This window comes from Hippopotamus amphibius, chromosome 8 (genome assembly GCF_030028045.1).
Source record: "Hippopotamus amphibius kiboko isolate mHipAmp2 chromosome 8, mHipAmp2.hap2, whole genome shotgun sequence".
Classification (NCBI taxonomy): Eukaryota; Metazoa; Chordata; class Mammalia; order Artiodactyla; family Hippopotamidae; genus Hippopotamus; species Hippopotamus amphibius.
This window is the reverse complement of record NC_080193.1, coordinates 111,947,067-111,960,251: the sequence shown is the minus strand read 5'-3', so window position 1 is coordinate 111,960,251 and position 13,185 is coordinate 111,947,067. Positions and strand designations below refer to the sequence as shown.

Genomic DNA, 13,185 nt, shown 5'->3' with positions numbered 1-13,185 from the left:
CAGGAAAATCTCATCACCACGCCTCTCATTCAGTAAGAATAGAAACACCCACACAGTTTATTCATTTGTTTGAAAACTCTGTTTTTTAAACACAGTTAAACTTAGGTGTCCCTGCATGTCCTCTTGCAGCCTGCAGTCCTTTCCCCACCAGTAGCCGTCCCCTGCCGTCTGACAGCCTCTGCGGTCCCCTTGCGCCTGGAATGTAGCCCAGGCTCCCTCGAGCCTCCCCGTGCCTGGCTCTCTGGGCCCCAGCCACACAGTCCTTGGTGACTGGCAGGTGTGCCGAGTGCTTCCTGGCCTCGGGCTTTTGCCCTTGCCGGTCCTTCTGCACGATGTGCTCTGTCCCCAGATCTTAGTGTGGCTGGCATCTTGTATCATTTAGGTGGTACCTCAGATGTCACTTCCGTGATGCCTTCCTTCATCCTGTTTTTCATTTTTCTGAGGCACTCACCCGTCTCTGGAGTTACTGTGCTCCCTTCCCCCGTGTACATCCTCATTGGCCCTGGAGCGTAGGAGCCGAGGAAGCCAGCACCTTGGCCGCTTGTTCACTAAAGTGGCCCCGAGAGCTAAAGCAGGGCTAGTGCCGTAGTAGACACTCAGAAAACATTTATTTATTGATGAATGAATACCTATTTTTAAGAAGCTTATAGACTAGTCAGGAAAAGTGGACATGTCTGAAAATAATTATAAGACAACACATAAACTAGTAAGTTCCCCATGAAGAGTACAGATGAAGTGTCATGGAAGCTCAGAATAGAGAAGCTGGAGGAGTCTGGGGCAGGGGCAGAGGGCAGCCCTGAGTGGGTCCACGAGATGGAAAGGAGCCAAAATTGGGTGGCGAGCATGAGAAGCTGAGCAGAGAGACGCGTGTGGACCTGCATTTGCCGCAGTTAGTGGCCGGACCAGAGGGTCTGTGAATGGCGCCGTGGGCCGGAGGGCTGGGAAGGTGGGTCCGGGACCCAACTGGAGGGCCTGGAGCAGCAGGTCAGGGTGTCAGCCTTTCTTCTGGAGGTGGGGAGCCGTCTGGTGACAGGATCAGAACCAGGCCTTTGGAGAATCAGCCTGGGGCTCAGCTGAGTTCTCAGTGCTGTCCAGCCCTGTCAGCTTCCTTTTCCCTTCTCCATGGTGTTTGCTCTCCTCTCTTCAAACCTCTTATCCTTTACTCTCAGCTAACAGTATCATGCCTACTTCACAGAAATCATTATCTTCCAAGCTCTCAAACCAAATTAGCCCTGCCCCTTGGGGCCGCCCCTTCCCTATATCAGTATACACGCTCTCCTGTCTCACACTCATCCCTCCACCTGTGCTCTAGATCTGTCGCCTCCCACGCTCAGGGACCACCTGACATCAGAAGCATCCCCTCTCATGGTCATCCTCTGACTCTCTTGTGAAGTTGCTCTTTCTCCCTCCTTCATAGCTCCTTCGCCTCCAGGGTCCCCTTGCATCCTAGAGAACATTGCTATCCGCTCAGTTGCCTGGGCCACATTCCTGGACTTTTAAATTCCTGAACACCCTCCTTTGTTACCTTCTGTGTCCAACTGTGATCAGTCATCGTGACACTCTGTGTGGCTCTCAACTCTGTTTACTTTCCTTTTGCTGCTCCAGTTTAAAGCCACCAACATTTCTCGCCTAATTGCTGCCCCCTCTGTCAGCTACATCTGATAGATCCTTTCTAGTCCATCCCACACTAGCCACGATGATCTTGTAAAGAGGCAAGTCTGATCATGGCATCCTTGTTGAGGAACCTGTAAGGACACAGCTTTGCTGTCAGGAGAAAACGTTGCTGTTGTGATGTGCTCTGGCTTCCCTCACCACCCTCACGGATGCCAGTTCTTATGTCTGCTCCGTCCTGATCCCTTACCTCCCTGCCTGCCTGACTTCTGCTGCTTCGCCTTTAAGCTAGGGCAGATCTCCGTGCTCCCACTCTGCCCTCTGTTCTTTGAACATAGCACCATGACCCACTGTAGGACGCATCCCTGTACATGGTTATATCCTGTTTATGTCTCAGTTCCCCCCAGACTGTACGTTCCTTGAGGGCAGGAGCGATGCCTTGCTTTTTCCCTTGTGTCTATGTTAGTATCCAGGAGATGCTTGATAGACGTCTGCTTAATGAGTAAGTGAAGACTTAAAAAGGCCAGATGACCGCTGTCAACAAAGAAGGAGAAGGCAGGGGAGCACGCATGAGCTAATAAGAAGTCACAAATGGTGTTTTTGATTGTGTGCCATGTGATGATGTTTCTTCTCCCTCACCGTTATTTTGAAAATAGAAAGAATTTAAAGTAATTTTTCTGGGAGAATTATTTACAAACCATTGATCTGACTAAGGTAGAACATGAAGCAAAACCAAAGACTGCTTATTAGATCAGCACACCCTTTTCCAAACAAAAGACAGCTGTCAGTGTTATTCTGATATACTTGTTACTCTTTAACCAAACCATTCTCTAAAAATCGCAGTATGAGACTCCATGTGTGTTTCTGTGTGTTTAAGATACCATCTATAAGGTGCAATATGAACACGGGTTAAATATTGCTGGATAATCTAGATTCAAAGCCAAAGAGAGTGATAATGATCAGCCTTTGATTCTAAGTTGGTCACACCACATAATCGTGTTCCATTTTGTCCACTGTCCAGTATATTTGGAGTGTCTAGCCATGGCTTAAAACATACTTTGCCTATAAAAATGAAATCATTTATATTGCCAGCTGGTGCATATGCAGGGAATACTTATTTTTCCTGGTTTTTATTCTTGATTTGAATACACACACCCTTGAGAGTTTCGAAACATATCTGAAATGAAAAAGTCTTATGATGGCTGAGAAGATATATTCTTAAATTAGCAACAAGATATGTTCGCTTTGAACCAGCGGGGTGTTTAGTATGAATTATTTTTGGAGGCACATTGTTGTACATCATAGTTACATAAACTATGTCTTTCTTAATTACATTTAAACAAATACATAAAGAGCTTATTATGCTGTGCTTTAAGATACACTGAATATTTTGAGGTGAACTTGAAAACTCACAAAGTCTTTCTTTGGCAGGGCAAATATATGGATATTGAATTTGATTTTAAAGGCGATCCGCTGGGAGGAGTGATAAGTAACTGTAAGTATTTTGAAGAAGTTCAGAATAGTAAAACGTATATTTATAATAGACTATTTTAGATACTTGGGTCTTTAAGAGATAGGTATAAGAATACATTTCCTTTTCTTATACTTAGATTTTTAACCTGTGCATTTCAGATTGTTTTATAAATATTTAATTTCTAAATTTTTTTAAAAGATCACTTAAAGTCTTTGCCTTTGAAAAACTTTTTAGACGTCTACTAAAGAAATAAATATTAGCCCAACTGTATTTTATATTCTATAGCTCTTAAAGCCAATCCAGTAATGAGAAAGATTCTTCAACAGTTATTTTCTTTAACAAAAAGACTCTGTGGTTAAAAACAAAATATAAATAATAATTGGTTTTAATTTAATAACTTTTGGGGTAACATTTATCAGATAAAATGAGAAAAACCTGTGCTACAAATTTTATTGTGCGAAATTTTGTCTTCAGTGTTTCAATAATTGAAATGTGATACACCTGTTAGGTAGAGACACAGATTTATTAGCTTTCTTTAGTCATGATTTGTGATTGTAGAAGTGAATGTTCTGTGTCAAAGGTGAAAAAATGAACAAAATCAGGTGAGGTCTACTTAATAGCCCAGGTCCAGAGTTTTCTCAAGCGGTCACAATGGTCAATATCTGTTATAAATAAGGCCCCTTCATCCTTGCTCTGGAGCTTCAGCACACATGGCACTGTCCTGATGTCTGTGCTCATGTTGATTCATTTGGAAAGTATAAGATGACCACTCAAGGTTTGTGCACCTCCAGTGGGAGCTGCAGCCCGGTTATCCTCCTGTTTTATTTGAGGGCCACACGGCTCAGCCTCTGCACTTCCCCTGGCCTTTTCACTGCCTTAAGATACTATTGGGATATTGGAATGAAAAAAAAATCTGTTTGTACTAGATAAAAAAAATTAATTGGCTTAGGTATCCAAAGCACTGCTTTTTGTTATAGTAGTGGCATTCTTTCTCCAAATAAAATTTTATTCCAGATATGAAACAGATAAAACAAGGCCCGATTTGGTTAAAGAGGAGATGAGTAGCCAGAACCCTAAGACCCCAGGTGACCCCTGAGATCTTCCAGATAAATTGCAGAACCAGAGGGATGCCATTTGAAAGTTGAGTGTTTTTAAAATTTGGGCAAACCATGCAGCAGATTTTTAAATCACAATTTGTAAACTTCAAGGGCTAAGAGTTTCTTCATCTTGGAAATGATAGGATTGAACTGGATGAATTCCATGGTTCTTCTCATTCTACCATTTGTAGATTTTAAATAGTTTAATTTTTTATTTTAGTTTGTGTGCCATGCGTTGGGATTATCTGTATTTGTACAAATGTATTCTTATTGGAGAAACATCTTGAAGGGCAAGTTTTAATCTGAAATGAAATTGACTAGAACAGTGCTACTTATGTTAAATGGTTTTAAATGTCAAATAAGGAAGCAGAAGTACCCATGCAAATCATATATGATGCTACCAAAAGGAAATGATTATAACGCTGCCAAGCTTGTTAGCAAGCTTCCTTCACAGTGTGTGGCAGGTGATGAGAGCTGTATAGGAAAAGGTATGCCGCAGGTTTTAAGACCACCATTTTAAGGAACGGTTAGCTTTTATTCTGAAAGATATTTATAACACTTTTTATAGCACTTGGATTTTACAAGACAAATTCACTCTAGTTACTGATTGAATAATACACTTTTTAAAATGAAGATACATTAACTGTTTTTATTATAGAACATTCTGGGATGACTGAACCAATATTACTCTTGAGGACTCTAGGAAAATATTTAAGGATGACTTTATTATAAGTATTAGAAAATAACTTGGGTTTTACATTTTGAAGTTTCAAGTTTCAAACAGAAATGTCTTCCTGTCCCTGATTCTTGCAGTATCCATGGAGAATAAATAGTAAACACTCACTTCATTTCCAATGAAGATTAATATATCATCATGAATGAATTTCACATGGTGTTTGTTACCATGTGTTCCCACATTGAAATTATATTGAAATTTGTGGTAGTGGGAACACCCTGGTATTTTAGAGTATCCTTTGCTTTGGAAAGGAAAGGGACACATTAGTGGTGAGAGCAGGAAATTTCACCCCGTATAGCGAGAGGACTGACTCATAGGCGGCCACGGGGAGCTGCTGCCTGCTGGCGTAAGGGGCTATAAAGCAACGGGTAAAGCCACTCTTGTTCTCTCCAAGCTGCCAAAAGTTAGCTTCTTGTACCCAGAAAAGAGGACGAGATTTGCCCTTTTGTAGAAAGTCTATTTTGCTTCCTTTTGCAGCAGCCACCTAGTAAAAGCATAGGTCATTGTTGGCTGTGATTATTACCTTGAAAAAGTCACAGGATCACTTGAGCCAGTTGTGTGCCCAGGAGGTGAGGGGAAAGAAGCCCAATAACTTTCTTTATCTAGGAGAGGTATGCTGTAAAACCTAAGTCTTGAACTTGTTTGAAAAGTACGTATCTCTGAGGTTAGTATCATTAGGAGAGAGGTGTTACAAAAATAGAAAACGGCATTTACTTAAGTAGAGAAGATAAAATATGGAAGCATATCCAGATGTTTGGCTGATGTGAGGGACTATTTTTCCTACATTGTTAATGCTTGTTGGTCTCAAAATTTATACATTTACATTTGAGGATTTTGGATCTAGCATTATGAACTTGAAATGTTTGGAAACCTGTTGCTTTTAATAGTCACAAATACTTTCTTAAAATTGTGGCACTAAATGGCAATTTAGACTATGGAGAGAATGTGGTGCAAGTCTCAAGGGATTTTATCTCCTAAAAGAAGAATAGCGTAGAGATATACTAAGAAGAAGCCTTAAGATTTCAAGTGTGCATATACCTGTGTAAACTGTAAGGACAGGAGACGTGGCTGTCCTGTTCATGGTAGTGTATAAAGAGCCTAGGGTGCTATCTGGCACACAGTAGGCGTTCAGTAAATGCTGGAGATGAGGATGGAATTGGTTAAATATAGGCAGGCTCTACGTTTTCCTGCTTTATTATTTGGGGCATACCCATGAGCCTACTTATGCAGTTCTCAGTGGTTTATCGTGGAGTTGCCAGTGTCTAAACAAAAAGACAAGTTACTTAATTCTCTGTGCCTCCATTTCTTTATCTTTGAAATGAGGATAATAGTACTGACCTCATAGGGTTGTGATGAGTTGTAAATAATTTGTTAACATCTAAAGTATTTGTAACAGTGCCTGGCACAGTGTAAGCACTCAATAAATGTTTGCTTCTTTTCATTATTATATATTTATTTGTTGATTATCTCTAGCTCCTAGCCAAATACATACCCTATAATAGAGAGACTTAGTTTGTATGGTTCATTGCTGAGAGGCTGGGGAGTTAATCTCACAAAATCCTCCCACATGGAATCATAAAGCCGGAGGAAATGCCCACTTTACTCACAGGGAAGGTGGAGGGTAGAATGAATCGCTCGGAATTCCTCTTCTTTTACATTTCTTTTGAATTTATGATGCATTAATTTGTGTGCTGACTATTTCATGGCATGTTGTTTAATCCATATGTATGGTACCTTCCTGCCATTTTGTAGCATATGGAATATAATTTTACCCTTTTAAATCGTTTGAGATTTATAGCTTTGTTCTTCCTTTTATATCATACCTTTGGTTTAATTGATGATGCATGGGTGATTGGGAGCAAAACTGCCTTTTATAACACTTCCTAAAGGAAACTCTAATCTGCTTTGTTTTCTGGGACTAGGTATATGTGTGTATGTATATATATGGAACCTGTACATGAGTCAGTTCTCGACAGCTAGTGACTATTCATCAGTAAACAGTAGCTGTCTTCTTTAGAGTCAAATTCATCAAAAACTGAGACAGTACATTACCTAGTTTATAATACAAAGCTGAGCTTTGCACTTTGACATTTAATACCCCTAAAGAAGACACAAATAATCAACCATTGGTTGTGAAGTATCTGTAGCAATAAAACTGAAATTTCAAAGAGCAGTTCTGTTACTCTATAATGGGTGGCTTTGTATTAAAGCAGATCCTTTCCTTTGTCTCAGTTTTATTTTGGTGTTTTTTCTTACACAAAAATACATTTACCGTGAAAAAAGACTACATGTTCATCATGAAACGAGACTATATACCAATACTACAGAAGAAATCAGGTGTTCAAATATGTCTAAATTAACTTCAGATTAAGAAATGGATCTGTGTTTATTAGAATAGTATGTATAATAATAAGATCCTATGGACTAGATGTTTCTTTAATTTTATTTCAGGGTTGGGTATCAGATTTTAGATTCAGATACATACACATGAGTAACCTCTCAGTTATTAGATAAACCTTAAATTTGTATTAGGAAAAACCCCGTTGTGAAAACGCATAAATGCTATATGTGTTCGACCAGATCCTAATTAAAAAACAGTAGTTACTTAGGTGGATAATGAGGCCAATTTTCTTAGTGTTTTAAAGCCCAACTTGACTTTTCACGTGCAGACACTAGGAACCCCTTCACAACTTTTCATGCAACATATCCAGCTATCTTTGGTGCTGATTTATAGCTTTAGGACTCGGACTTTCGAGTTAAAACTTTAAGCTGATTTCTTAGAAATGAAGATGCTGCATGGAGGCGGAGGGAAGGGAAGCGTTGTCTTGTCACGGCATGCCAGCTGTTTGAGGTCTTTTAAAGCCCATAACCTGCAAAATAGACAGAGGTCTGTGTGAGACCCGGGCTGAGAGAGAGCCCTGGGGTGAGCACGCACCTCGGCGTTCGTTTACTGTAATAGACCTGCACAGTGAATTTGTAAGAAGACGCTTGCCCCATCTTTTCTGTGTTAAAGCTTGTCTTCAGTGAAACTTCCTAATTCTCAGTCTTAAGGGTTATGTTTGTATTTCCAGCAAATGTATGGAGTTGAGTTTAGAATATATACCCCAATATAAGAGCAAACAATATGGGGATATGTGTATAAAAACAGATGATTGAACTTGGTGTACCCCCAAAAAAAATAATTAAAAAAAAAAAAAAAAGAGCAAACATTCGTTCATAATGCAGGTTTTCCACTGAAATTACCATCAGTTATGCCCAGTAACTCATTGGTTATTTGACATTTTTTCTTCAGAGGTAGTGATCCAAGACAGCAGAGTCCAAAGGGAGATAATTTATTGTTACTTAGGTTGCAGGCCCTTAATTATTGCTACCTGGCCATTTCACTTCAGTAAAGGGGCACAGATCGATTGGAAGAGCCTTCATGCCACTCAGACACTTTTCTCATAATGTGTATCTTTGAGCCATTGGAGGGGAGCTGGGTGGGTTGTGTCTGCATCTTGGGCTTTCCTCGTCATTCTGTCCTTACTGGCAAAACTGAGACAAAGCAAATTCTTCCGTAAGGCTTCATCAAGAGCTTGAACCATTTCTTCTTTTTCAGGAAGGGAGATTATACATAAAGTAATGTACTTTGATCATGCTATATGATCCTTCATCTGTTATGTTCCAAAGTAATGTGATTTTTTTTTTTCCCCTTCCAGACCACTACTTGTTCTTTTATTCTTTGGCTTTTATATTAAAAGACTTTCTTCTCCAGCAGGTGCAAAAATGGGTGTTTTACTTCTTTCATATCTTGTGCCATAGGGAGGTTGTCCTAGGCACATGTGTTTGCTGTGGACTAGCTGGTAATTAGTCAAAACTAAGAAAGCCCCTCAATGATGGTCTGATTCTGTTAACAGTCAGGTGGCAGTGTCATGGTGGAGTTCTGATTCCTGAGTTTCTGTGTCCCTACCCGTTGCTTTTCCCCTTTAGAATGGCTTAATAGGTTTCCCTCTTCCCTTAGAACTTAAATTTATATCCAATTTAATATGAACTTAAATTTATGTCCTGAGAGGGGAATGCAGCTGCATTGAAATATATGGAGATGATTACACTGTCTTCTCTACTAAATATCTGGCATATCCTGGACTCCTTTTTATTGTCTTATTAGTAGAGGTGCAGTCAGTGGTAGCAGAAGCATCTAAAGCAGAAGAGAAGGCTGTGCCTGTGTTTTGCTTTGCCTTAATTCAGGGGCACATTTAAATAAATTAAAATGTTCAGGTGGTAAGTCCTTACAGCGAATTGAATTTATGTTCTTTACTTTGAATAATTATTTGATACGGCTTCATGCTGTTAGATTATGTTGGTGCATGCACAGTAAAAAAAAAAAAAAGTGGAATAAGGAATGGTTTTAAGCACTAGTAAATTATTTGGGAGCAAACATTTTCCCTGATTACTTTTCTGCCTAGAAGCTTATAACTTACGAGAAAAGTCAAAGAAATAGGAGGCTCTGGGGTAATCAACAAAGCATTTTAGATGGTAAAACCCTCAATTGCTTTGTAGTAAAGGGTTCCTCATTTTGTGATTGAGTTGCTTAGGTGAAGTCATATATTTTATGTAAAGGACAGCCTCAGCCTTTCCAAGGGTGTCTGGATTTAGCATTCTTTTCGCTGGAAAATTATAAAGAGCATAAGCATAATACCTTCGTCTCCTAAAGCTTTGCTTAGTGACAACGTGATGTGAGCCTCATTTTCTCATCTACAAGATGGGAGTTATAAAGCCAACCTCGGAGGAGGGGCTCAGGTGAACATGATAAGGAATGAGAAGCACTGCATGCCCAGCGGAAGGTCAGTGAGCGTTCCCTTGTACTTCCCCTCCTGCGCTTTCCCTTTTAAATGCATGTTGTATTATGTTTCTGATTTGAATGTGATGGTGATCACTGATAGCATCGGCATGTGGGGTGCAAGGAGTACATTGGCCGACATTCCTTTCCACCCTGCGTAGGCAAATATTAGTCTTCAACTTGGTGACTGTTATCTGCTGAGTCTTATAGCCGTCGCTGTTTCTAAGCTCTCCACTGTGTGTGTGCGTTCGTTCAAAAAGTGCCAAACATTAGGCCGGCCGTGTTCCTGTTGCACAGTGTGGCCCTGTCACGTGCTCTGAGGGTGTGATTTCATGTCCTGAAGTCCCGCAGTTTGCTGTGGCGTGTGGCTGGGTGAGTGCCACCGCATGCTGCCCACCGTCAGCAGGAAGGTGCTCCTGTGAGGCCAGGGCAGCGGGCTGCCGGTGCTGGCGAAGCGTGGTGGGATTCTTGGTGCTTCGGGGAGAGCCTGGGGTTTGCAGGCTTTGACAGACGGAGGACACGTGGTCATTCTCTTTTCTCACCCCCACCTCCAGCTCTCTCTTAAGGGGGTTGGCAGCCCACCTTGGACAGATTTGCTGCTCTTGGTTTGGGTGGTGGGAGTCATCAAAAGCATGTGTGACAATTGTGGGTCAAGAGGCAGGAGGTCTTGAGGTTTGCAGTCAGTGCCGGGCTCATTCCCAGGTAGTTCAGGCTCATAGTGGGTGAGCCGTGAGTTGACTGAAGGAATTTGTGCGTGAATGGATAAAATAACCTGGAGCATTTGTTGATATTTTTCATGTAGTTGAGTTACTTTTTCTAGGCTTGAGGAATTTCCTATAAGGATTAGCTTCTCAATGAAGACTCCTCCCATGCACTGTGAGCTCTTTCTTCTAAAACTGTGCTGGGACTCTTAGGACCCCAAAGGAGCCTGGTCCGTGATAAGTGCAGTCATCCTGCACTTTTATCCTTACCTGCTTGTTCTGTCTTCTGCCCTAGGTGTCAGTGTTTATAAATGGATTTTAACGTTCAATCCTTAGAGATGGTGACTATTACACAGTCCTTTTCTAGATTTTGTCTCACTTGTGCTTTTCAATTTCTGGGTTTTTTTGTTTTTTGTTTTTGGCTAAATATGGAGTCTTCGTTATTCTCCATCTATTATTTGAGGGCACTGGCAGTCGTCCAGGTCAAGTGAAAGCTGGAGATAAAAATGAAGACTCTGCAGCATCCTGTTCCTAATAATTTTTGTGTTTACATATTTTTGGTCTCTGTCAACTTTGTGTGTCCTTACAACCCATCTCTTCATTTTTACAAATGGCCTTGGGTATTTGGGGCACCCTAGGACTTCCCATTCATCAAATCCACACTCTTTAACTCTACCTAGACTCCTCCTCACGTGCTGGTGTGGAGTCCAGAAATACAAGTTAAATTCAGTGACACGTTTCTGTGAAATTGAAACGTACTCTCTCCCTTACTCATTTTTTGGATAATGTTTAGATTTCAATCTGATGGGAGATCAAATGTGCCTGTTCTCTAGAACTAGTAGTGCTCGGTAATGGAATCGCTGATTCATAATTTTATAACTAAATCTGGCTCTTGCCCACAGAACCCAGGCCCTCTTTTATATCACTGATCGGTGATAGACAGGACCCTAGGCAGGAATATTCTCTGCTGTTGTATTTTGCCAGCCCCTGTTATTGCCACAGTGCCGCCTTTCTGGTTGGCTAGCTTGATAGATTTATGCCTTCTTTTCTCCCTTCCTCCCTCCCTCCTTCTCTCTCTCTCTCCCCCTCCCTTCCTGAAAGCTTGAAAACTTAATAAGGTGTCAGATTTACAGGATGAAAAATCATCTGGAATCAGTGAAAGTATACTGTCAGTTAACACCAGAGTCCCTCAAATGAGAAGCACCTTTTATTCTTTAAGACCAGGAGATCAAGAAAGTCTGGTTCACTTATGCCAGGTAGCAGGGCATGTGGATATATGGTGGGGTCTGCCCTTGGGTCAGATGGCCTGATTTCACATCCTTCTTAAACTCTTGGACTGTTAGTTTTTTTATCTGTAAAATCATGCCTTACAAAATGGTGGAGAGGATTCAATGAAATAATATATGTTAACTTGTTATCATTATAACTCTTAAGTGAATTCTTAACTGAATGGTTGCATTTCCTTGCTTAGATTTGTAATGCTATGTATCAAAGAACTTAATGTCATCATAAAACCAAGAGAATATTATTATAAAAGCTGTGTTGTCTTTAATCAGTTTGTTGAATGTATTGTTAAACTTATTTTGTATATTCACTATGGTTCAGAAAGAACCTGGTTTTGTTTAATTTGGTGGTTTTAGTTAGAGATGTGCTTCTTCCTGAAAGTAGAACCAAAAGTATAGCTTCTTTTATTATCTTGTTAATACAAAACAGAAAATGAAAAAGAAAGTGAGGGGGGAAATGAAGGAAGCATGGTGTATTTGAATGTGAAGTTGATACTATACTATGATTTTGATTATTTTTCTCTTTAGATCTTTTAGAGAAATCTCGAGTTGTTAAACAGCCAAGAGGTGAAAGAAACTTCCATGTGTTCTATCAGCTGCTTTCTGGTGCCTCCGAAGAGCTCCTCAGTAAGTCCCTATGTCTATGTTTTAATTTTTACTGTTGCGGCATCCAAAGCAGAAGTGTCCCATATGCTTTTCCTCTTTTCTCTTAAAATTTTTCCACGATTCTGGTCGAAGGGAAGAGCATGACGTGTTGTTGGCTTCTCCCACCTCGCAATCTTTGTTTGCTCTCTATCCCTATAGAACCTCACCAGGTACTGGGACGGGACTCAGATGATTTGCTCAAAGAGCTAAAAATGGGGGGAGGGAGGGGCTCATTATCAATTTAAAAAATAAAATGGAAGAATATAATTAGTCCATTTGGGAAGAAGAAATTAGCAGGGAGCAGTAGATGAATACAATTATATAAAAACAAATTGCTTAGTGACGATTTAACAATAGTGGGAAGACATTTGCAACTGACACAAGAGATAAAAGTCTGACCTTTGGATATTGTAGAGACTTAATATAAGTCCATCAGGATAGTATCCAATTGTCAATAGTTAAGTGATAATAAGTTTTGAACAAATAGATCAAACAAGAAGAGCTATGGAAAGTCAACACACTTGGGGGAAAGAAATCATCCTTACTAATTATCAACAAATACAAATTAAAACAGCACTGATGTGTTCACCACACATGTATTAATAACATATAGAAGTTATTAAAGAGGATTAAGCTGGCAGAGTTGTCAGGCACAGATCTGCTTAGAGCTTGTGGGTGTCACTTCAAAGTAAGGACTTCTTCCTGGGGGACTAATTGGCAAAGCAGAATAAGTCATGAAATGATCAGAGCCTACCACCCAGGTGCACCACTTTTTGGAATATATCCCAATGAAATAATTCAAAAGAATCCAGAAAAACA

The 13,185-nt window shown here is 40.3% G+C and overlaps 1 protein-coding gene across 8 annotated transcripts in view; it reads left to right on the top strand.

Moving 5' to 3' along the window:
- MYO1B (myosin IB) overlaps nucleotides 1-13,185 on the top strand; it is a 182,898-nt gene that overhangs the window by 112,642 nt on the left and 57,071 nt on the right. For all 8 annotated transcript variants that reach the window (XM_057744587.1, XM_057744589.1, XM_057744586.1 and 5 more), the window contains 2 exons: nucleotides 3,043-3,106; nucleotides 12,250-12,348. In XM_057744587.1, the coding sequence (XP_057600570.1) occupies nucleotides 3,043-3,106; nucleotides 12,250-12,348 (163 nt within the window). The remainder of the gene's footprint in view (nucleotides 1-3,042; nucleotides 3,107-12,249; nucleotides 12,349-13,185) is intronic.